The sequence below is a fragment of the Mytilus edulis genome, chromosome 5 (assembly GCF_963676685.1).
Source record: "Mytilus edulis chromosome 5, xbMytEdul2.2, whole genome shotgun sequence".
Classification (NCBI taxonomy): Eukaryota; Metazoa; Mollusca; class Bivalvia; order Mytilida; family Mytilidae; genus Mytilus; species Mytilus edulis.
Window position 1 is genome coordinate 45,162,129 of NC_092348.1, and position 24,915 is coordinate 45,187,043.

Sequence of the window (24,915 nt, forward strand, 5' to 3'; positions counted from 1 at the left end):
GTCATACAGGTCATAACGATCTACAAGCTGTATGTCAACCCTCTACGTGTACGACAATATATACAAGTATCAATTAAAGTAGCTTCTATATTAAGGTTAGATATTGAAAACTCGAAGGAAATTTATATTCATTTGACGATGTTTTGATGGTTTGAGATAGCAATTTTATATTTACATATGTCTGACTTTCTTCTTGATGGATTAATTCGATATTTGAAATATATACTGTTTTGATATACTGTGAACTACTAACAGAATTTCAGATCATCACTTTTTCATCGTCTCGAACCATGTAATGTTTGTTGATATATATATATAAATAACAATTGGGCTACATGTTTCGCCATATTGACAATACGCTTGTTTTTAATTAATTTTTCTGTCGTTATTTTACGGGTCTAATTTAGTTCTTTTCAATATTAAAATGTTATAAACATATCTGTTCTATAGTATGGAAACTAATACATATGACGAATGTGGAGTGCTAGCTAATGTGGAAGTATACGAAACCATGGACGACAGAAAGAGTGGTAATATTCAAGACGAACAAGGAAGCGGTAAAACATGTTTTGTACTTAAGTCAATGACATATTTCCATATATAAAAATATATGTGTTATGATTTTTTTTATGTAATGATTTGTATCAGGTAAGCGCGAGATAACCCATGGACTATGTTCAGTAGATATACATGCATGTTCAAACGTGTAGAACAGATTATGACAGGTTTCCCCCAGATCAGTTCAGTAAACAATTTAGAAAAAAACTTATTACATGACAATGTATCAATTTATTAATTAATTAATTCATTCATTCATTAATTCATTCATTCATTCATTCATTCATTCATTCATTCATTCATTCATTCATTCATTCAGTCATTCATTCCTTCCTTCTCTCATTAATTAATTAATTCATTCATTCATGGCATCTTACAAGTAATAACTTGTACAAAATAATAACATATATATACACGACGTAAATTTACATTACTGCAGATTCCAACGAGTATGAAGCTAAATGTAGATTATTTGGTTAGCTTCCTTGCTAGCTCAACCATGAAATCATGATAAGGTAAAGTACACAAGCCTTTGGGTGGAGTCAATAGTTAAACAGAGAACCAATCAGAACATGTGACAGAATATAAACATTGTAAAACTTGTTTTACAAGTCAGTTTAAAAATAAGTTTTTCAATCTAAGTATAAGATCATTTACAATCATGTTGTAGGTGTGTTTGATTTGCCAATTTTATTTCAATCAATTACTCTGTTCATTTATAAATCCAGTTATGTGTATGTATAAGGTTAATGACCCCTTCTGTAGCCTTTGAATTACGAATGTTTCAAACTGCAATAATATAAAAACAGCAAAGATAATCAATAGTAGAGACGGGCCATTTTGTACATTTACAATGAGGAAACTTCGATCAAGCATTTTTTTTGTAGTTTTATTGCATTTGAAAGTTAAACGGGATTCTGTGGCAAATAAAACCAAGATATTTTTGTTATAAAATTTTAAGCATAGATTACTCACTGAATTTTCTATGATGTGCTAGCGTTTATTGTTTACAAAAAGTCCTAGACAACCGTTAATGTAAATTAAAAAAAATCGTCCGAAGTCACGAAATTCGAGCGCACCCTAGAAGGTGTACTTGAATTGGTCCATAGATATATTTGTTTAAACCAATATCTAAATTTATAAACTTGTGTTAATGAAACCATTGCTAGCACTGCTTGCAAAAAAACCTCCATATATCAAGTACTAAATTGCCAACTATGAAAGTGCAAGGGGAAATGCTGTTGATTTTCTATAGACTTTCCATTTGTTTAGCATTGAATCAACAAAAGGGTACACCATCCTTGAACAAATCATAAACCGTAACTCCGCTTCTAATTTATTGTAAAACATAGAATTTTTCAATTCAATCAAAAACTATAAGAAATGAAATTTAATTTGCAAAGTTGTTTAGAGAAACCTGTTTGTATGAAACCTACATATCATAAACAGGCCATTGATATGAGTGTTTTCATTGAATGATGAATTGGTGCTATGCTCCTCCCAATTTTGAGGTAATAATCATTTCATGGTTGAGCTAACAAGGAAGCTAACAAAAGAATCTACATATAGCTTCATACTCGTTGGAATCTGCTGTAAATGTGACGAATTATTAAACGTAAATGATTACTGTTCAATATGTGGTTCTGACATAATATTTGAATTAACATATGTTTTCAGGTCAGGAAAAATCAAAAGAGAGGATGTATGATAATATGAAGATTTAGAAGTTTCATAGAATTATTGTATATTAAAGACCTTATATAATTCCCTTTCATATGTTGATCTTTTGTATATTTATTGTCACTAAATGTTTACATACAATCTACTGAGCAAAAGGATACAACTTTGTACTCTTTTATCCTTTTGTTAAAAACAATTTTTTACATCATTGGTTGAACTTATTTTGTGAAACAATACTAAAAATCAACTGAATAAGTTGTATTATGTCATGTACAATTAGTGATATTAAATTTCGATATCATATAGGTCATGATTGTAGGATACTACCAGTAACAAAAAAACGTAAATTCAAATTGTAAGCATAGCTTTCTGAGAAAGTATTGATCAATCATGTCAATTGGTCTTTGGTCGGGTTGTTGTTTCTTTTACATATTTCCGGCTTTAATTAGCAATTTCATTAAATTTCAATTTTAAAAATCTTATGTTAATTTTTGAAACTGCAAATTTCAATTCTTAAACGTTAAAGAGGCAAATAAAGCCTATAGATACAGAAAATAGAATTTACTTAAAAGCAAAAGAGTTTCATAGTTCTATACTTAAGGGAAGTACTAAACACAATGATTTCCTTTCACACAGGGAGATATTAAGAGGTGTTCACTTAATAACATTTATTTCTCCTGCGGGGTTTGCCTGGATTAAATATTACTTTTCGGCGCTAAACAATCTACATATAACGGCAAGGCCAAGGAAAAGAATAATGTTGTATTACAATGCAAAATCACAAAGTATCATGCTACACTTTTAGTCTTTGTTAATAAAATGTTTATTTTCAATTTTACAATTACGCCAAAAATAAGTTTCAACGTGAATTTAAAATTCAATCACTATGTTTAAAAAAACACGTTCCAAAGTAATATAAATCCGAATAGCGTCGCGCAAGATGGTCATGATATTCGGGGTTCTAAAGGTTATAGAAACTTTTGTTTTATATCGTATGGGATAATCCTCAGTTATCAAATTTTGTTATCAACATTTACATACGCCTTTATACATACTATCGCTTTGAAAGTCAAATAATAATTCAAATTGTAAACGGTTAATTATGTTTTATATACTTGCATAATCTTTTTTCTCTTGGTATTTTAAGGTATCTTCCATATTCTATGAATAAATTGTGGTCAATTATTCTAAATTTTGTTATCTTTTTTAAGGAATATTTCTTTAAAGTGTAAATATCCATACCAGTTTCTTCTAATACATGTTCAACATATGAGAACAAAGAATAAATTCATGTAGAGTCTAAGTTTTGAGACAAAATAAAGTATTAATTTAAAAGAGGATAAATGTCATCAGAATATAATCAAATAATACACACTATGAATTGAAATTTAATATTTAGTTCAAGAGGAAGGCTCACCAGATCATCTCTTCCACCTACGTTTGATGAAGTTTTTCTTATACTAAGTTTATATTTACATAACTGTAGGTGTAACTGATCTAAATGTGTGTTATTGATGAAATAAAAAAATATCTTCCAGAGTTATTTCAGCTTAGGAGATTTTAACATCGACGCACTACTGAAAAATATTGACAAGTCATCACAACGAACACGTTGAAATTCCTACAAAGCACCTTTGTTATATGCTGCTTTGAATATATATATTCAGCATGTTAATTGGATGTTATATATTTATTTTAATTAATGCCCAACGAAATATATATATATATATATATATATATATATAAAACGTCACAATGATATTGTTACCTGTATGACTTTTGTCAAATAAAATTGTATTTATTCAAAGCGCACCGCTTTTACAATGTTTATAAGAATGTAGTCTTACTGTAACTTGTGTAAATAGGTAGATATTTATGAACAATTGTGATAGTGAGACACATCATTCAAAGGTGCATAACACTGATTAAAACGCAAATCGGGAAAGGAATATTGCTGATTGCTATCGAATACAGCGGAAATTTTTGTACATTAATTATAGCGCTTTCTTGTAATTTATTGCTCAATGCATGCATGCTGTTTTTTATTGAATACCTACACTCAATTTATCATTCTGTTTTACAACGTACTGACTGGTACACTGGTACCTTACACTAAAGGGAAATAACTCTGTAAAAATCTGCGTCAAGCGTACTAAATTATAAGCCTGGTACCTTTGATAGCTTTTAAATCACGTTGTATTGTTAAGGAAATATCTTAATGATAAAAATAGGTGTTTGTCAAACTGCTATAAAACCAATACAAATTTTCTGATAAAGTGGTTTGGATCAATTTGTTGAAATTTTTATGTTTGTGTCAAAGGGTCAAAGAAGACATTTTGTCAAAATTTTACAAAAATGAATCGCTCTAAATGAATGTTAGTGAAGGTGTTTGGTACCACTTTAAGTATTTGCTACATATTTTACTGAGATTTTTTTCGTTTTATATGTTTATGTTATGTATGTATTAATATGCTTTGAAACATACTAAATTGCAACAATGATTTAAGGATTTTCTACATATTTCTTTGTCATAATACAGATTTGTGTGGCGTTATCATGTTTATGGTGTAACACCACTAATTCGGACCCGGCCAGAAATCACATACCAGAAAGTAGTATATATGTAACACAAAATAGTTCCTACGCATGAGTGTAACTTTCTAAATATGTAGAGTATTTATGTATTTTTGGTAGCAATTGAAAGCTGATTGACTGGTAATCATTGTAGAACACTTTTTGACTTATAATTTTAGATATTTAAAAAACTGCTCTAAATTTTAAAAAGAGGGTACATTTTTTCTGTTTGTCAAATCGGAAGTACCTGTTTTGTTGTATCTGAAGTTCCGGAAATCAGTTCTTTCTTATATGCCATTTAAGGTATGTTTATTTTTGTCAGTACACGACACCTTAAAATGTAGCTTTGACATGCAATAAATGTCACTTTACGAAAGCAATGGGGCCATGGATTAGTGGTGTACTTCCAATATATTGTTTGCATATTTTTGCTAATAAATCTAAATTTTATAATATGAATGTGACTCACCGCGTCCTTCCAACAGCCCACAAAAGGACAAAATATTCTAGCATTTAACATGTTTAAGACATGCGTAAAGGAGATTCGTAACAAACGTCTAAATAAACCAATTAAATTATAGTCTAACTGTTTTCTATGTTTGGTTCTGTAACTGATTTAAGCTTTCAAATTGAAATCTGCCATGATATATTATTAAAAAGGAAAAGAATATTTATTTCTTGAATTTTTTGTGCTATTTTCACATTTCTCGATCGGTGTGAAAAAAAATATTTTGTAGAATATCTGATCTCGGCAAATGATAAGTCGAAATTTGATATTTCAAATTTGATATTTCGCGATTTAAATAATAAAATGTAACTGTCTTGAGAGGAGATATATCGAAATACACGTGTTGCAGTGTAGGAATCTATATATGGTTAATGATTGTATTTATTACTTTTATGTTAATATATTTTACTCAAAGTATCTTTTATATGTTTCCATGTAACAAATAGTTTTAATGCTTGTATATACATTTCTTTAATGTATATGTGTTTTCATTCAGTGTCTTGCAACTCTTTTTAGCGTGGCTTATGTATAAGCTGTTGATTACCCTTTTATATGTGTCTATGTTTTATATAGATATAAGAAGATGTGGTGTGAGTGCCAATGAGACAACTCTATGTTCATAGTGTGAAACTTTAATAAAGCATTTCATGTATTTGTTTAAGGTTTCAAAAGTAAAATCACAAAAATACTGAACTCCGAGGAAAATTCAAAATGGGAAGTCCCTAATGAGACACAGTCATTATATGTCTAAACTATACCTTATCGTGATGTGGTGGGAACACACAACATATATTTAATCTAGAACTTAATTGTTCAGGAAATTTGTTAATATAAAATGAAGAACTTGCAGCTTGTGATGACTAAGCGATCATTACTAAGCAAACACAAATTCACTGTCGACACGGAGATATCTCGCCTGTATTACATTCACAATATGCCAAAGTTTCCGAGTCGATGAACTATGAGTGAGGGCGTGACATAATTTCCATGAAAATAAGGTGTGCCTATTTCAAGGTTATTCGACGATTGCGTACAGATTTGTGATTGACTTTTAATTATTATATATAAAAAAGAAGATGTGGTATGATTGCCAATGAGACAACTGTCCACAAGAGACCAAAATGACACAGAAATTAACAACTATAGGTCACTGTGCGGCCTTCAACAATGAGCAAAGCACATAACGCATAGTCAACTATAAAAGGCCCCGAAATGAAACTAGTTCCCCTTATGGTAGCACAATACAAAGATTTTTCATCCCCAATCAGACATCTTAAAACTGATGTAATTGCACTCATCTTTCTTTAAATTTTATAAATGAGGTACCAAAAGAAAGAAGAAGGATTAATCTTTCAAATTGTGATAATTTCATTATGACATAATTATTACATGATTAATTGTTATGTAATAAGTTGCCATATTGTGATGTCCATACTTGAATGAATTTAGCTTCTTTGTTATTCATAGCATCCCAAAATATTTTATAGATGCTTCCACCACACAGTTTGACCTCCAAAACTATGTCTCATATTTTTCCTATTGTATTTCATTCTCTCATAAATCTTCAATGAAGTTTGCAACATCAATCCATAAGAGACCACTACATTTAATTGGGTATAAAATTTGTTCATTTGATGTTTTTTTGGAAATCTGAGACACAGTTTTGGAGGTCAAGCTGTATATGTATTGTACAAGAATCTATAAAAATATTTTGGGATGCTATGAAGAACAAAGACGCTAAATTCATTCAAGTGTGGACATCACAATATAGCAACTAATTACATAATAATTAATTATGTAATAATTATGTCATAATGAAATTATCACAATTTGAAAGATTAATCTTTCTTTGTTCGTTTGGTACCTCATTTATAATATATAAAGAAGGATGAAATGAATTACATCAGTTTAAAGTTATCTGTTTGGGAGTGAAAAAAATCTTTGTATTGTGCTACCTTAAACCGACATTATCATAATAGTATCGGGGTGACGCATAAATACCAGCGATTTCGACAGATAGTGTTTTTTCACATAAAATATATAGCCTAGCAGTTACATGTACATGTAGTTAACAATTTAAAAAAGGAATAAATGCTTTGTATGAGACGTTTCTTTAATTATACAGAATAACATGAAGTTTTTAAAATGAGAAATCATTTCTAGAATTTATTCTATAAAACAAATGATTCCGAATTCTCATTCGAGTTTGATTTGTTTTTATTGTTCTTGCTCTAAATTATTTAGGTTTTTATTCTGGCAAAGTTCCAGATTTCAACTATTGATATTCTCATCCTCCTCCAACCATTATACATCAGCATAAAGTTGTTTCTGTATTTATATAATTGTTACATTGACATTAGGTCAAGTCAAATCTCATAGACGGTCACAACCTGCGATGCACTTGGTCATTAGACCACACATATTGGTATAAACATCGATTAAATCAAACTCATCATAGATATTAAGATAAAATTTTGTATTCACGACAGACGCGCGATTCGTCTACAAAAGACTCATCCGTGACACTCATCAGTGACGCTGGAATCCAAAAGAGTTAAAATGGCCAAAAAAAGTTCGAAGTTGAAGAGCATTGAGAACCATCATTCCTAAAAGTGTTGCCAAATACAGCTGAGGTAATGTATTCCTGAGGTAAAAAAGCCTAACGAAATTATTAAAGTGAACTATGGGAAATATATTAAATCGTTTGGCATTCAAAGACATGAATATACAAATCAAAACAAATCTCGATGTAACCATTCAAACTTGTAATATGATGTCAACCGTACGATAGTTACATTTTGTCATGGCGCAACATATTTTATGTAATTCGTCAAGTGAAATTTATATACCGATCTGTTAATTTACATAGTTATGGAACTATCATAAATAATTAACAGAAAGTATCTTAAGTTTTTAGCTTTGATTTTTTTTTAATCTGTTCTCGTTTGAATTGTTTTACATTGTCTTATCGGGGCCTTTTATAGCTGACTATGCGGTATGGGCTTTGCTCATTGTTGAAGGCCGTACGGGGACCTATAGTTGTTAATGTTTGTGTCATTTTAGGCTTTTGTGGATAGTTGTCTCATTGGCAATCCTACCACATCTTCTTTTTTATATAAAGACTGTAGACTACACATTATATGTGTTTCATAGTTTAATGATTCATTGGTTGGCAATTAAATGATTTGACAAATCTTACAGTGTGAGACCTAAACTGACGATAAATCAAATCTGTTAAGACTCGGATATACATGCAGTTTAACTTTTTAAATCTTTTGATAATTAAGCTTTTGCAAACTTGTATAGGTGAACGAAATGCATTGACAACCTCAATATTTTTTCATGTTTGCTGTTGTTGCATTTTTCGGAATGTGTATAACAATTCTTCAAGTACCGTCACACCGTTTTGGCATTGATAAAGATAGGCGGTACGTTTCTAGTACGGCAGTTATAATATCAACAAACATGGATTCCATGATATCTTGTGCAAGCCTTTGTATTATAAGTACTGATTGTTGTTCTGCTAGTTACTGTGACGACACTATGATGTGTGTACTTAGTGGTGTATGTGATGCCAAAACAGAACCAATTAATGGTGTCAACGTCATGAAGAACACACCACAACTGTGTAAGCTTTAAAATCACCGCCATCATTTTCTTCCTTTTAATTTTCTTTTTTATCTTTACCTATCTCATCAGCTTCAAGTACATGTATATAATTCAAAATTGGAAATATGCACATTAAGGTGTCATATTGGTATTGTTCTGTCATATAATGAATATTTCTAATTTTCATTTGATCTTCTGGTCAAGGGAAAGGCATGGCTTTCAACTTTCAAACTAAAGGAATTTTTCAACCAATTACTATTTATAATGTATAACTTTTTGCAAAATTTGGGGTACTTTGATTATCAACATAACGGACACATTGGCTTATCATGACCACAGCTATAAGAGAGATTAATTAAGAGATAACTGTATTGTATTTTAAGCTCCGACGGCATCAATTGGGGATTTGATGGTCGGAAATTACGTTTACTGGCGACGCGTTAGCGGAAATAGTAAACGGGTATTTGCGACCATCTAATCCCAAATTGATGCCGTCGGAGCTTAAAATACAATATTGTTATCTCCATTCTAATGAAACTGACAGAAAATAACGTTAAAACATGTATTTAAAATCTGTCATATGCCGTCTGCGCTTGCGCGTACGTCCCATAGCATCAATTCTCAATTGATGCCATGAAAGAAAGTGACGTTATCCAACCAAAATGAACGTTACAAACGTTGGTGCATTAGAATACAGGGTCTTTTACATATAGTCCCGAATATCTTTCTGTGCGCAAATATCAGCTCGAGACGTAAGCCGATGGCTGATAAAGATCGAGGGATGATCCCCAGTTTGATATGTAAAAGGACATGTATTAATCTTTTTATCGTATAGTTTGTTTGAAAGAAACATATTTCTGTGGTACAAATCATATGAATAAAGTACTTTTGATGTTGCCATTTGCAGATTGAAACTGATATTTGGTCTCTTGAAACCATTTACATGACCGTGTTACAATGGAAATGTACTACAAATAGTTTAAAACTCACAAAACTTAGCTATTCTTTTCTTAGCTATCTTTATCTATTCTTCATTGAAAATGATTACAATATCATATGTGTCGAATTAATTCCAAGTGACACAATTCTAACACAAGTACGACCTTACTGAAAGAAACGAAAAAACATCTCTCACACCCCTAGTTAGCACTACCAGCAAATGAATACTAGTAGTACATTAATTTCGTAGTGACGTTCCATACGCATTTAGTTTTGATATTATTTAACAGTAAAGGCCTTTGAAGAAGCCGACTTATAAATGTATGTGGAAATAAAACTTACTCTGTGTACTGTATTTATAATTTGACTTATATATACGTGTATCACTTTTTAAAGATGGATTTTTAATATGTGTATAATTGAAACATAACAGTTTTGAACCTTTAGCAAAATCTATCAAATTTGCATTTTAATCACCATTATTGAGTGCATTTTTATACCTACGACTTATGTGTGTTCTGAAAACAATAATCACTGAAGAGAAAAATATGAGATCGAATCAAAATCTTTATTATTTGTTCTTACGTTCAAAGTTTACAATTTAAATCATCATCCATTAGTAAAATGTACAGATAAGATTGTTCGCTAAAAATGTGAACAAAGGGACATAAATCATTAATTACTAACTGAATCACTTCATCAGAAATTTTGACAGATCGAAGTTGCACATTTGTATAATACAGCATAGTCACTAATAGTGGCACAAGCCTAATCACATAATTTGAAGTCAGAATAAGTTTTCCATAATTTTAGAACGAACTGTTAATCCCTGTTGACTCGACGGATAATCATCTGGAGTTATAAAGATTTGTACACGAATTCAGTACGTTGAAGTAAAGCCATTCCAATATAAGAACTTCTAAAATATATACACAGTTGTCATTTATAACGGCCAACATAATTATCATTTCTAAATTCATTGTTGTTAAAGATAAATATCTATTTGAAATGAAGATGTGGCATGATTGCATTTAAGACACCTCGTCAAAAGAGACAAAATAAAACAGAGATAATCAACTGTATGTCACCGTACGGCCTTTAACAACAAGCAAAGCCCATACCGCTTTGTTAGCTGCATAAGGTTCTTAAATGAAAAATGAAAAACAATTAAAACCAGAAAACTAATGGTATACTTGCCTTTACATGTATTAGATTTAATATAAATGAAGGTTATCGAGTCATACACCAGGAGTACGGGTGGGACCAAATCTGTTCCAAGGAAATGTGATGTGCCGCATTTAACATGTTTAATGGTTATACGACAGCGCAACGAATACCATTAACTTGTCATTACTGCTTCCTCTTAAACCGACATTAACTTAATTTTATCCACTGTATGCAAGTAACAGCACGCAAATATATAAAAAAACGACTGCATTTAAGCTGTGCACACGGACCCACTGACATTTTATCTCGAAATTACACCACCTATTTTTTATAATCACGAAATTGAAGCCATTGTAGGGATGACGCCCTGTAAATTTAGATCTAAAGCATTGCGTAAAAACCCGATAGATTTGTCCATATAGCAGCATTAACATTCTTACATTTCAGTTATGTTCTAAAACACAAATGTATTTACCCGCTATAGCGCATTATGTAATGTACCTTTATTCCTGTTTCTCATCTTAAAATTATCATAGCATCTATTGTCAGGGTAAATTTTCGAAAGATAAAAAAAACATAAAAAATCTTAATTAAATATTTCACGGAAAAGCAGTCTAAAAATTGTCAGAACTTGAAGACGAATTACCGTAGATAATATATACAAATATTGAGAAATGTTTAACCTGTTTAAGGATATTTATTTCAAGATGCATTTGTTAAGTCTTTCGTCAAGTGCAAAGTAACAGAAAATAATCATTCAATCACGTCTACTGTGTCATTATGTCTCATAGAAAGGGTCTTTCGCTTGATCATTTTTTTTATGTTTGAGTACTGCGAATCATTACTGTCCTTATATCCAAATGGATCATAAATATATAATATATATATATATATAAAATAGAATCTGAAACGAGATGGTGCATGAAATGTTGTTGGTGTAGACGTTTAAATGATAAAACAGTCAATTCAAACCCAACTTATTATAAAAAAAAAGGTGTTCCCGACTTTTTATTTCCGATAGGAATTTTGCATTTAAAAAAAAATGTATGCCAAAAAACAAAAATTGCCACTAGCAGAAATGACAATTTTTGATTCAAGAAGATCAATCTGTTATCTTTTTGTCGAATTCTTTTCACCGCAATATATGCTTAGGCCCTGAAAAGATTTGCATCTATCATAATCGACTATCCAGTGAAAATTTCTCTTTTATTTTAGAGTCTCTAAGTTTTATACTATAGATAAAGGCGACAGTAGTATACCACTGTTCAATAATCATAAATCGATTTAACTGACAAAATTCCGGGTTTAAAACCAAATCTGAGGCAAACACATCATCTGTAAGAGTAAAGCAATGGAAAACACAAATGAAAAGAAGAAACACCGACTGGCTATAAAACAAATCATCTTTCTGTACCAACTGTTCCTCAGCATAATATAAGCATTTGTTATTCATTTTAATAATTGTAACATAGTAATAATTTCAGACAAAACCCCAAAACCGGACTCGATTGTAGATGTACATGGTCTAGAGGGTATCCATATTGATTCAAAAATCGACTAAAGATATAATTGAAGTGAACTATAAAATGCAAAAAATTTTGGGATTAAAATACAAAATTTAAAAAATCATCGATGTTATAACATTTAAGCTGGTAAACATCAACCATTGTCAACTGTGCAATTATTTAAATTTGAAATCGCTGAACAATTCTCATTTAATTGTAAAAGTGAAATTCATAAATCGAACTGTTAATTTCTGCACCGTACATACTGCTAATTACCAGACTGAACTATCATAAATAATTAAATGAAACTCTTCATTTGAACATGCATCATTTATACCTTCATGTCAAACATTTTTATTTTGAATATTTCTAAATTAAACAATTTGTTAGTGTGCATCCAAACGAACTCTTCACTAGATTAGAAACGCGTTTTAATATCTTCTTCTTTTGTCAATTTTAACAGTGTGAGATTTGTATGATAAAAAGTTTAAATGTGTCTAGACCCAGGTACTAGTATACATGTAGCTTAACTTTTCGACTTTTATTTGATGAATTGAGCAGTTTTAAGTTCAGCTGAATGAAATGCGTTTTGGAATTGACAAGCTCACTTTTATTATGATTGTCGTCATTGCACATTTTGAGGACTGTAATACAAATTTTCAAGTACCGTCACAGCATTTCAGCATTAATAGAGATAGGCGGTACGTTTCTGGTACGGCAGTAATCAAATCAATAAACACATACTCCATTATATCGTGTGCAAGCCTTTGCGCTATTAGCACTACTTGTTGTTCTGCAAGTTACAGTAAAGAGACTTTGATTTGCGTACTTAGCGGTGTATGTGTTGCAGAGACAGAACCGATTGACGGCGTGATTGTCATGACGAAGACGCACCAACACGGTAGGTTTTTATAAATCATTGACCCGATTTGTTTTTATCTCTTCTGTGTTTTTATTTCTGATTACCGGGTCATATTTTTCTTGGGAAAAATGAAAGATAATAAATAAACTCATCATAGATACCAGGATTAAAATTTAATATTAACGCAAGACGCGCGTTTCGTCTAGGAAAGACTGATCAATGACGCTTGAATCAAAAAAAAAATGTAAAGGCCAAATAGAGTACGAAGTTGAAGAGCATTGAAGACCTAAGATTCCTAAAAGTTTTGCCAAATACAGCTAAGGTTATCTTTTCCTGAGGTAGAAAAGCCTTAGTTTTTCAAAAATTCAGAGGTGAAATGACAAACGCGATGATTTTAATATTCCTATAGTCACCTTTCCATTTCTGTGTAGCAACATCCAAGCGACACCAGGATATGGAGTATATGTGCCTCAATTGATAAGATACTCTAGATCTAGCTACGTTGATTTTGTTGAACGAGGAATACAGCTTTCTCAGTTGCTAAGACAGGGTTATGAATCAATCAAATTACGGTCATCACTCAAAAAATGTTACAGTCGCCATCATGAGCTGATTGGCCTTATGCAAAAAGTGTGTCAGACATCATATCTGACATTCTTTCTTAGTCATAATAACATATAACCTTCCATCATTACTGAATTGAACAAAGAAATACCACGACGGGTGCCGTATACGGTGCAGGAAATGGTTACCCTTCCGGAGCACCTGATTTCATTCCCGGTTTTTAGTAGAGTTCGTGTTGTTTCTTATTTAATTTATAACTGTTGATGTAAATGTCTTTTGGTTTTGTAAGTCTCTGTTTACTCCTTGGTTTTGGTTGTTATTGTCTTGTTAACATTTTATTTATAGTTATGAACATATCAATGATAAATGGTGTTTTCTAATATATCAAGATACTTTTGCTACGCGTTATATAATTAAAAATAAACAATATAAATAAGGCCTACATGTATATGGTGGTGTTCTGTCATGTATTAGTGACGTTTAACAAAATAGTAAGGATTTTCTTATCCCATGTATATATTACCATAGCCGTAATTGGCACAACTTCTTGGAATTTTTGGGGATTCGTGTTTCTATGTTTTTTAGTTACCTTTGCGAACTTTGCTATTATTCAACCATTTATATGTTTGACCGTACCGTAAGCTGAAATTGGGCAAAACCTATGTATACATTAATATTAAAAAAAAACACATTTACGAAGTTAAATCAAATTATCAGTTTTTGGCAATATAAAACAAACATAGAACAAGTTCGAAACTTCTATTAAGGGCAAAATTAAGATTACATATTTAGATTTGTTGTTAGGTAGACCACGGAAAGTCATGATTAGAAATAAAACAAGGCACTCGCTTGAATATATGCAAATAAACATTCTAAAGTATTGAACAATCAAGGATAATTTATTAAAGGGGCACTAGCTGTCAAATTCATTTTCACCGATTTTAATTAAATTCTCATATTTTATTTACAACAATGTAAAATATTTATCCAAACTATTAAAAGTCTAAAATAAATAATAAACTAGGCACGAGCATGACAATACGTAGCTTCGATTCGTGTGTATTTTAGTTCAGACGCCATCTAATTAATTGTCGAGTTGACCTCTTAAGTCATGCGATGACCATATAAGCGATGTAAACATAAATATAGATATAAATAGATCAAGCAAACTCGTGCTGTTTGGTTATTCTATGTCTATTTAATTTCATATTATAGATGAAAAATAAATGTTTATCATCGTTTTTACCTGTAAAAGAATGAATGTTTGAGGATCGAATCAGTCAATCAAATGATTTATCTTTATTTCACTTTCAATGCTTACATTTGTTTCCCTCCTAAATAACTTTACACCAACAATTCACGTGTTATTCGTCTCAAGCTGAGAGGTTAAATTGAAGTTCACATGAATACTGATTCAATGAGGTCGAATTATCCATTTGCAAGTGAATAATTCATAATCAATGTTTTTTACTGTAAGCTGTTGTTTATGTGATATTCAATTATTATGTGATTTGTCTTCCTTCCTGTTACGAACACGACACTTTGAAATTTGTAATAAGTACTTTCTTGAATTATGCATAAGTGTTTAGCATTTTAAAATCTCTATTTAACGCATTGCAATTGGCATAAAGAATTCACATATTTGGTAACGATACAAGTGGATTTAAGTAAGAAGTTACTTGTAGGCAGTGGTTACTACTCCTGCTAGCCAAAATGAATTTGTAAAAAATGGCTATTCTAACGGCTATCTGATGGTATAGCTTTCCTCTGAAATTATGATATTTGCAGGCAATACATAACAATGCTTGGTGAATATGTGTTTTGTTGAGTGGTTTTGTAGCATTAATTGAGGAATTTGGTGTCAAAACAAAATCCCGTTTCATTTTTTTTTGCAGCAAATACACTTTTGAATTAATGACACTTGGCAAAAAAAACTGCGGTAGACATTTACCCTTCACTAAAGTCAATCAAAATGCAAATGAATTTATCTCAAGGTAAATAGCATATTCAGACTTTATGCAGTGTTTCGAATGGAATGATGGCCACACGTATTAAAAAAAATATGAATTTCATGCAAGGTTTGGAGTGATTAATCGCTTTATTGACATCTTTGATTCCCAACGAAGATATTGAATATATAATATCCTTGAATTAGGGTCCCAATGATGTCGTCAAATAATTATGTGAGTTTATTTTTATTTCAAATAAAAAAAGAGAAAAACGTAGACATACGTTAACAGAACCTCAATAAGCCACTTTCTAGTTTGTCCTTCATCGGAAAACAATCGTCAATTATGTACGTCTTTATGACCTCATTTACCAGATAGAGAGCATTGTCTGTATCCCTGCACTATTATTATCCATCAAGCGTCTTATTGACCGTCATTGTACAGAATAAAATAGAAATAATATTAGTATTGTAGGTACTTAATCACAATTCCCTAATAATAGCAGTGCTGATGGTCAATTATGATAATTCAATTTGCCGAATAATCGTGCTATATAGCATCATGGTTTTCTAACCACTTGTTCAAAATGGGAACGGAAGTGACGATGCCTATAAACATACGAATCGTGTTAACTAAACCCAAAGTTTTTGACGGAAATGCATCGAACTCGAAAGTTGTCTATTAGATTATTATTATAATATTAAAAAGATAATATATTCATATCAAGAAAATAAAACATTCCTAATAATAGCAGTGCTGATAGTCAATTATGATAATTCAATTTGCCGAATAATAGTGCTATATAGCATCATAGTTTTCTAACCACTTGTTCAAAATGGGAACGGAAGTGACGATGCCTATAAACATACGAATCGTGTTAACTAAACCCAAAGGTTTTTGACGGAAATGCATCGAAATCGAAAGTTGTCTATTAGATTATTATTATAATATCAAAAAGATAATATATTTATATCAAGAAAATAAAACATTTCGTTTTTTGTACAGTCAAAATGCAAGACTAATGTCATAACTGCGGTAAGATATTTCGTGAATTGTACTCGTTGGTGTTTACAAAGCGAAAAAATACTTAATACTTGAATTTCCAATTTTGATTAGTCACGTCAGTGACCAGTGATCAGAAAAAATGACTGAATTGTCTCTTTTGTATTTAAACATCCATCTTTGTTTTATTAGGACAAACAGAGGCGGCACCTGTTACAGAGGCACAAGGAGGAGATCTTCCAGGTAATAAAATAAAATGAGTGACTCTATTATGTTGGCTGTATGCATTATTAATATGAATAAGATATAAACTAGTTCATTTCAACTCTGGTGGATTTAAACAAGGAGATGTGGTATGAATGAAAATGACACACAGATAAAAAGTCATTTTTGCAACTTATCTGCACGAACTTCACAAATCATCTTATCATTTCATATCCTTTATTGATCTCATTGTGCAGACTATCTAAGTCTTAGGTCGTGTTCACACCAAACGACGTGTACAGTAAACATGTTAACATTTAGTTTAATGTAATGTACACTAGTTTCACATTAAATTTGTTTACATCTATACACCTTGTTTAGTTACCTGTACATAAGATTTGTTCACACGTGTAAACTATATGTCATTTAAATGTTAATTACGTAGAACCGAATTCAAATTTTCGAGCAACTTTTGTAGCAGTTAGGGAACGACAATTTGACTTTAAAAAAGGGGATGGATTTTTCCACAATTTGATTAATTTGATTAAAAACAATAGGGTCATACAGACCCATTGGTTGCCTTCGGCTGTTGTTTGCTCTATGGTCGGATGGTTGTCGCTTTGACATATTCACCATTTCCTTTCTCAATTTTATTTTTAGATGATTAGAATGAAAAAATATTCTGAATACAAAGTTTCCCCATACATTAAAGTGTTGAATATTGAATTGGTATTACTCAATTTATTTCACTTGACTGGGCGGAGTTAAGCCGATTCGCTCATAATAAACCAATCAATATTTAGATAGGTGTTTTAGAATAAACTCATCAATGAAGTGTCCAGTTATTCTTTTGTAAATTCTTTTGATGACACTGATAGGAGATTAGAAATCAGTTATAATTATAACGGCAATCATCCTTATCACACACATCTTAAAATAGACTGTCCTTATGCAAATTAAAACGTAAGCTCCGCCCGATCAGTTGAAATAACATTGGTAATACAATCGAAAAAAAATATATAAACTTTCGCGCGAGAAAAAATTCGGACTCGGACACCCCCCATTTTTTTTTGAAGTAAAGTGGTTGCTCCTTTAAGAAAATCATTTTGGATGATTTGCACCAGTTTAAAGATGTCTCGATTACGCATTAAAAACGTAAGCTGCATCAACGTGCTTACAGACAAAGAAAGAGAATTGCGATGTTAAGGATCACTACATTTCTACTCTTTTCTGTTTGTTTCAAATGGTATTTTTTTCAAGGAGTTTTTGGCATGGGATGGGGGAATGTTTTTTTTTTATTTCATATTGTATTTAAACAGATCTGAGATACTACACAAACAAACAATTAACCTCACCCTTTTTCAGTGATGCATTTATGAGTAAATCGTTGTTTGAGTAAACCCCAGTGGAAAAAATTTCTGTCAGTGTGTACGTCCAGTCGATTCGGAAAGACCTTTTCAAATGAATTATGTGTTCTTCAATGATGATGGATATGAGTCTTGATAAGGGGTTAATAAGGCTACGTAAAGTGTTTTTATAACGAATAAATATATCAAGTTTAGACAAATATTTCTGAACTTTATTGATAAGTGTTATAAGTATCAATTTTATATAAAAATCGTTTCTTTTTTACATAAACATGGGGGAAATTACAGTTCTGAATGCCTAGTTTTGTGTACACTTCACCTACACAAGGTCTACATCAACTATCGACTGCATATAGACCAAAGATGATTTGAACTACATGTAAACATTGAGTTTTATCAATGGGAACGTAATTATGTGTAGTTTATGTGTGAGTTACACTAACACCGAGTTTAGGTCAATGGGAACACGGCCTTATTACTTTTTCAATAATCATGTTGCTTTAATGTATCAATGAGCTTCACAACCCTTTTAAATCAACTATATACTTTTTTGTCAAAACATGTATTTACCTTGAAGAAAATACATTGCTATAATTTCAATACAATTGAAAATGGTACGTTTAAAGACTGCAATACTATATATATTTGTGAGACCTTATTTGTGCATTACAAAAACAAAGTAGAAAAATTATTATTTTCATACAGCAACAATATAGATAAGTTATTCTTTAGACTCCAGTTCTATAAAAATGTATATTTTTTGGACTGCTATACTAAAGAAAAGTTATATATCACATTGCAATTATAAAGAAAAGTCATACTTTCTGACTGTAATACTCATGATATTAAACAAAAGATTGCAATAATTTAGCAAAGTTATATTTCTAAACTGCAAAACCATTGAAATGTTATTTTTTTCAGACTGTAATACTATGGTGCACGGGTACTTGCCATATCCAAATGACTGTTCATCCTTCATACACTGTGCTAATAGTATCGCCTATAAAAAAGATTGTCCTGAAGGATTGCACTGGAACAAAATTAATCTGTACTGTGACTTTCCTGAAAATGCTGGATGTTCACGAAAATAGAAATCCAATATTTTTTTAGAGCAATGCTCTAACGAATCAGTCTCAGACATAGGAGTAGTCATGCTTTTATTCACAAACTATGTTTCGGATACAGTTTTGTATAAAATGCATTTCTCATAGTCTTTTATGTGATATGTCACGGAAAATTCAAATTTTAGCATGAAGAGATTACGTTTTTTAGTGGCTAGAACGATCAAATGTTGCGCTTTTGTTTGATATATCCTGAATTTACCTGTATAAGAATGAATTTTTGAGGATCGAATCAGCAATCAAATGTTTTATCTTTGTTTCACTTTCAATGTTGACATTTGTTTCCTTTAAATATCTTTACACATACAATTCACGTGTTATCCGTATCAAGCTAAGGGGTTAAATTGAAGTACACATGAATACGGATTCAATGAGATCGAATCATCCACTTGCAAGTGAATAATTCATAATCAATGTGTTTTTTTTTCGCTTATGTTGACCATAATTGCTGCTAAAAGCTAAATACTATTTCACTATTAGCATTTCATATTTGATTGAGGACAACACATATTAGATTTTTTTATAAATCTTGTGGCTAGTAGCTTTAAAATAGAACAGAAATGTTTCAAATTTTTTTCAACTCGACTTCATTGATTTTAATTACTTTTAATTGATACACTGCTACATTCCGATAGAAATATTAAGATTTTGGTAACTAACACAAGCAATGGTGTATAAATCAACCGTGTATTCAGCAATTCAAGACTATTTTACAGCTACATGTGCTAAGATCTACATTTAATATTATATATCTAGTTATTACTAGATTTTTTTGGAAATGTGTGTGCGTAGGAAACACCTTCATATATTTGTATCTATATCAGATGTATAAAAACTAAAAAAGAAGATGTGGTATGATTACCAATGAGACAACTCTCCACAAGAGACCAAATGAATGACACAAAAATTGATAACCATACATGTAGGTCATAGTCATTTAAATGCTGATTTATTCAAAATTAACTTATTAATTGACCAAAGTTGTGAATATGGGTTTCCATTAGAAGTTTAATTATTTTTTTCTAAACATAAATTTCAGAAATCAGCTCTTTCAAAATATCGAACACATAGCTGCAATTTCTGTAGAACACATTTTATTTGGAACAGACGAAATAATTGTAGAACAAAACACAATCCTTTTAAGAATTATACATAGTTATCACAAATGCAAACATAATCCTTTGATTAATATTGCTGCATCTTAAAACGTACTCGTATCCATGTGTTACTGTTTAAACATATAATTAGAATTATTGTATTGAATTGTGTTATCGACGTCATCTTCAAATTTTATATATTCTACTTATTTAGATAGGACTTTTCTAAGATAATATAACTTGTATCCCATCCTATTATTTATTTGGACAATACAATAAAACATTTTTTTCAAAATTTTAATGCTTGCTAAGCCGTGGCCTTTTCCAACCAAATAAAACATTTGAAAAGTTTCATCATCTGAAAAATGTTCGAAAGCAATATTCACGTGCAACATTTCTTGTAAATTATTTTTATAAGACAAACTTTACACCTGAACGATTAATAGAATAAAAAAAATAATGTCGTTTACTGGGTAACGTTTACTGCCATACATGTATTAGTTGTGTATTTTTTTCATTAAAATGAACCTGTCAATTTTACATGAAATCAAGAAGAAAAAAAGAAAAGAGAACTGTGTAAGATTCTTGGACACTATTTAGTGTTTAAAAGAAGTAATTATGTCTGTGAGTGTATATCAAAACGGAATAAACTATTGGGTTGTTGTTTCGAGGATATATACCCCGTTTCCATTCTCAATTGTATTACACTATCTTTCCAGTTCATGTTCTATTAGTTTCATAGTGTTATTGCTCTCAAATATCAAATTATTAAAAGAGTTGCATTCTGGTAATCATACTCGATAAATGCTAGTACAATTATTAAATCTTAGGCGTTGACAGAACACTATTTCAGTGTAGGTAAGGAAAACATATCGTTACAACTAAACTGTATGCATGTAGTTGATCAATAGCAAAAAGAGCGGAGATGCAGTCAACTCTTATTTTATTATTGCAGGCAAATTCACAAATTCAAAAGCATGCAAACAGGAAATACATTATGAGGAATCATGAATAATGCATTATTTATAATAAGCAACGCATACATGCTTGTAGTTAGAATATCAATAATGTGCACACCGCACGTGGACAGTTTTTAAAAAAGCGTTAGTATATGTATACGAATTTATTATTGCAAATAACTTATATGTTTTACTTTAAAATTATAGTTTTGCCTCAATACCTAGTTCTTATACACCTAAAAGAAATTAAATATAAATTACATTCCAATTGTATGACAGCAGAAGCTGTGTTTGTCAACTAAGAAAAGGATTTCACATGGAGCTACATGTGTAATGAAGCTGATGTGATAAAAGTAAAATCTAGAAAACCAAAAAAAAAAACCAAAAAAAACCTGGGATATTTAGGAGAAAAGCAAAATCAAGGAATGACACTACCAAACTTGGGATACTTTTAAAGGTCTATATTTGCTGTGATCATATTAACGCAAATTAAGATAATACATAATATGGACACGCATGTAGTTGTTTACAAACAAAAGTTATCTTAACGTTTTTTTTGAAATTTTAAAGCCAGATATTCTAGTGAAAACATTGATCATTATTATGTAGAAATATGTTCCATGGAGTTCGGTATTTTTGTTACTAATGATTTTTCCACGGGTTGGTCCTTTACGAAAATCTTTTACCCTAAGCGACAGCGAAGGGTAAAATATCGGCACAAAGGGACAACCCGTGTAAAAATCTAGATATATTCAAGCCCCGATGAATTATTTCGATTCTAATAGGACAAATACGGCAATTCTTTTGGCTCGAAGCGCTCTAGGTAGAGGCATATATTTGCCGTTCCCATAAATAAACGCACTATTAAATTGGTGTAAAAAAACGGAGCAAACGACATTGTCAAACTATTTACAATAAAGTATTTGGATAGTTTTGGATGAATTTAAATGATAATTTACTTATATGTATTATATGTATAAAAAAATTGGCTTATACCACATTTTAGCATCGTTTGTTTACGTTTACTTGTTGTGATGATTTTCGGTTTCACAAGCGTGTATTTTCCCGTAAAATGCTTAAATTTTGACGTCATCGTTCTATGACGTCGGATAACTCATTCATAAAAAAGCACATGACGTGGGAGTACGATCGGAAAAGCCAATGCAATATATTCATATTTTACCACGGGTATGTACTCATGGTGTTTGAAGGACGTCATTTTAAAATATTCAATAATTTGCTTTGTTATTTCGAAAACTGTTTCTGATAGAAACTGAACAAAATATCAACAATACAAGATCTACCAAAGGAAGTATGTGGTATCTATGTTCAAGTTATTAGGTGAAGAAATTACCAAATAGTTAAAGGTAGGAGAATGGAGAATCATAGATCAAAAAGGAAAACACAATGACGATGAAGATGATGACAAGGCAGATCACATCTTGATACACTGGAACAGTTTGCTCACTTATCATTACATTAACAATGGCATGCACATGCAGCACAGCTGGTTGTGAGAGTTGTAATACAGCAAACGACTTAATAATAAAAAAAAGTTTCAATGGCTGCACAATTGATAAACCATACACAAATCAATAAATGCAAGAGAAATTTAAAAAAAAAAAACGTCTTCAAGCAAAACAAAAAGACCTTTATCAACAATCGACACGAAAAGAAATCAATGATCATTATCCTGAAGTGTTACAGATAAATCCCGAAATAAATAGTTTGAACCAAGGTTTACAGCCATTCACATGTATGCAAGTCGTTTTTCATGTTAAAAGCGGAACGCTATAAGGACAATATTTGGTGAAAAACAAAATGAGAAATATGACAATGTTTGGGACCCAGCAGTCAGAATAGTGCAAATATACATCAAATACTTACGGCACAGCTGACTAAATTAAAGTACAATATATAAACAATGCATGGATTCGTTATTGGCGTTTAAGGGCATATCCAACAGTTTATTTTTGACGGTGAGAATTTTTTCCCTTGAAGATATTTCATTCTTCAATAGACAGAGAAAAAATTTTAGTCGTCGATTTCGTTTTTTCAAAAAATACTGCTGAAAATTGAACATTATTGCAATTTTGGAGTAAAAAACGTTTTTTATTTAAAAAAAATAAATATGATTTTAATCAACATATACTTATATAATGGGGCTCAAATTAAAGCAAAATAATTCAAGATGGTAAGAAAAATCTAACTTTATCATTTAAAGCATTAATTCATACTCAAATAAAGTCAAAAACGTTATGATGGACCCAAACAACGGCAAGAAATGAACATTTGAAATGCACATTTTTAATTTATTAGAATATTTCTAACTGTGTCGATTTGGCCAAAGTGAGATATGTTATTCTTTGAAAAAAATGGAACGTCATAACGTTTTAAAAAATATTTGTCACCGTACTCGTTTTTGAGAAAAATCGAGAAATATGATATTGTTTACTAAATCCCTTCCGTAAGCCTCACAAATTGCGCCAAAAATTAAGACGTTTCGGGAAATAACGTTATATTTAGGCAGTGCGACGGCAGACAAATGTATTTATAGACTGTGACTTTGTTTGATAGTTGTCTCGATAGCACTCATATCTCATATCACATCTTCTTATTTATAACGAACTAGTATATGGACGAGATGAAAATTCAGTTAGTTTTACAATGAAGTGTTCTTCTTACACTGATTTATATTACACCGTCTATAATTTCACATATCGAAATTAATAAAGAGCTAGTGAAATTTTGCAACCAAACACTTGTCTAAAAACTCACTGACTGTGTATTATTTATTCATGTTGCAGTTTTGGGCTTTTTATTCTTTATAGGCTTCTATCTTTAACAGAAATATGTATGTTGACTCTTATTGTTTTAAATTGTATGTGTCGTTCGGTTGCTGTCGTATTAATGTATACATTGAAAATCTTTTTCAAAACAAAAGGATTGATTGGACAGGATATAGAAATATTCACATCTCTGGACATCTCACATCCGACAGTATATCATTGCTATAATTGGTTGCGGCCGTTTAGCTGCTAGAATGTATAAATTTACAGCCTTGTTTAGTCGAATTAAAAATGTCGTATATCCTATGCATAATGTAGTGAGAGTTTCGCGCATCTATACGTTTAAAAACCATTTAAATAAATGGTTCAAGGGATATCCGAACCTTGAATAAGATCTCTTAACAACAACAAATGTCATATGAATCTTCAAATAAGTCATATGGCTGATCTTAACACATTTG

The 24,915-nt window shown here is 30.9% G+C and overlaps 1 protein-coding gene across 2 annotated transcripts in view; it reads left to right on the top strand.

The window, feature by feature from the left end:
- The window catches only part of LOC139523773 (nephrin-like), a 49,000-nt gene extending 45,577 nt beyond the window's left edge, over positions 1 to 3,423 (top strand). Inside the window, exons 11-12 of one of the 2 annotated variants that reach the window (XM_071318022.1) lie at positions 451 to 557; positions 2,236 to 3,423. In XM_071318022.1, the coding sequence (XP_071174123.1) occupies positions 451 to 557; positions 2,236 to 2,282 (154 nt within the window). In that variant the 3' untranslated portion in view covers positions 2,283 to 3,423. The remainder of the gene's footprint in view (positions 1 to 450; positions 558 to 2,235) is intronic. The other variant, XM_071318023.1, reaches the window with a different exon arrangement.
- Positions 3,424 to 24,915: the final 21,492 nt, after the last annotated feature.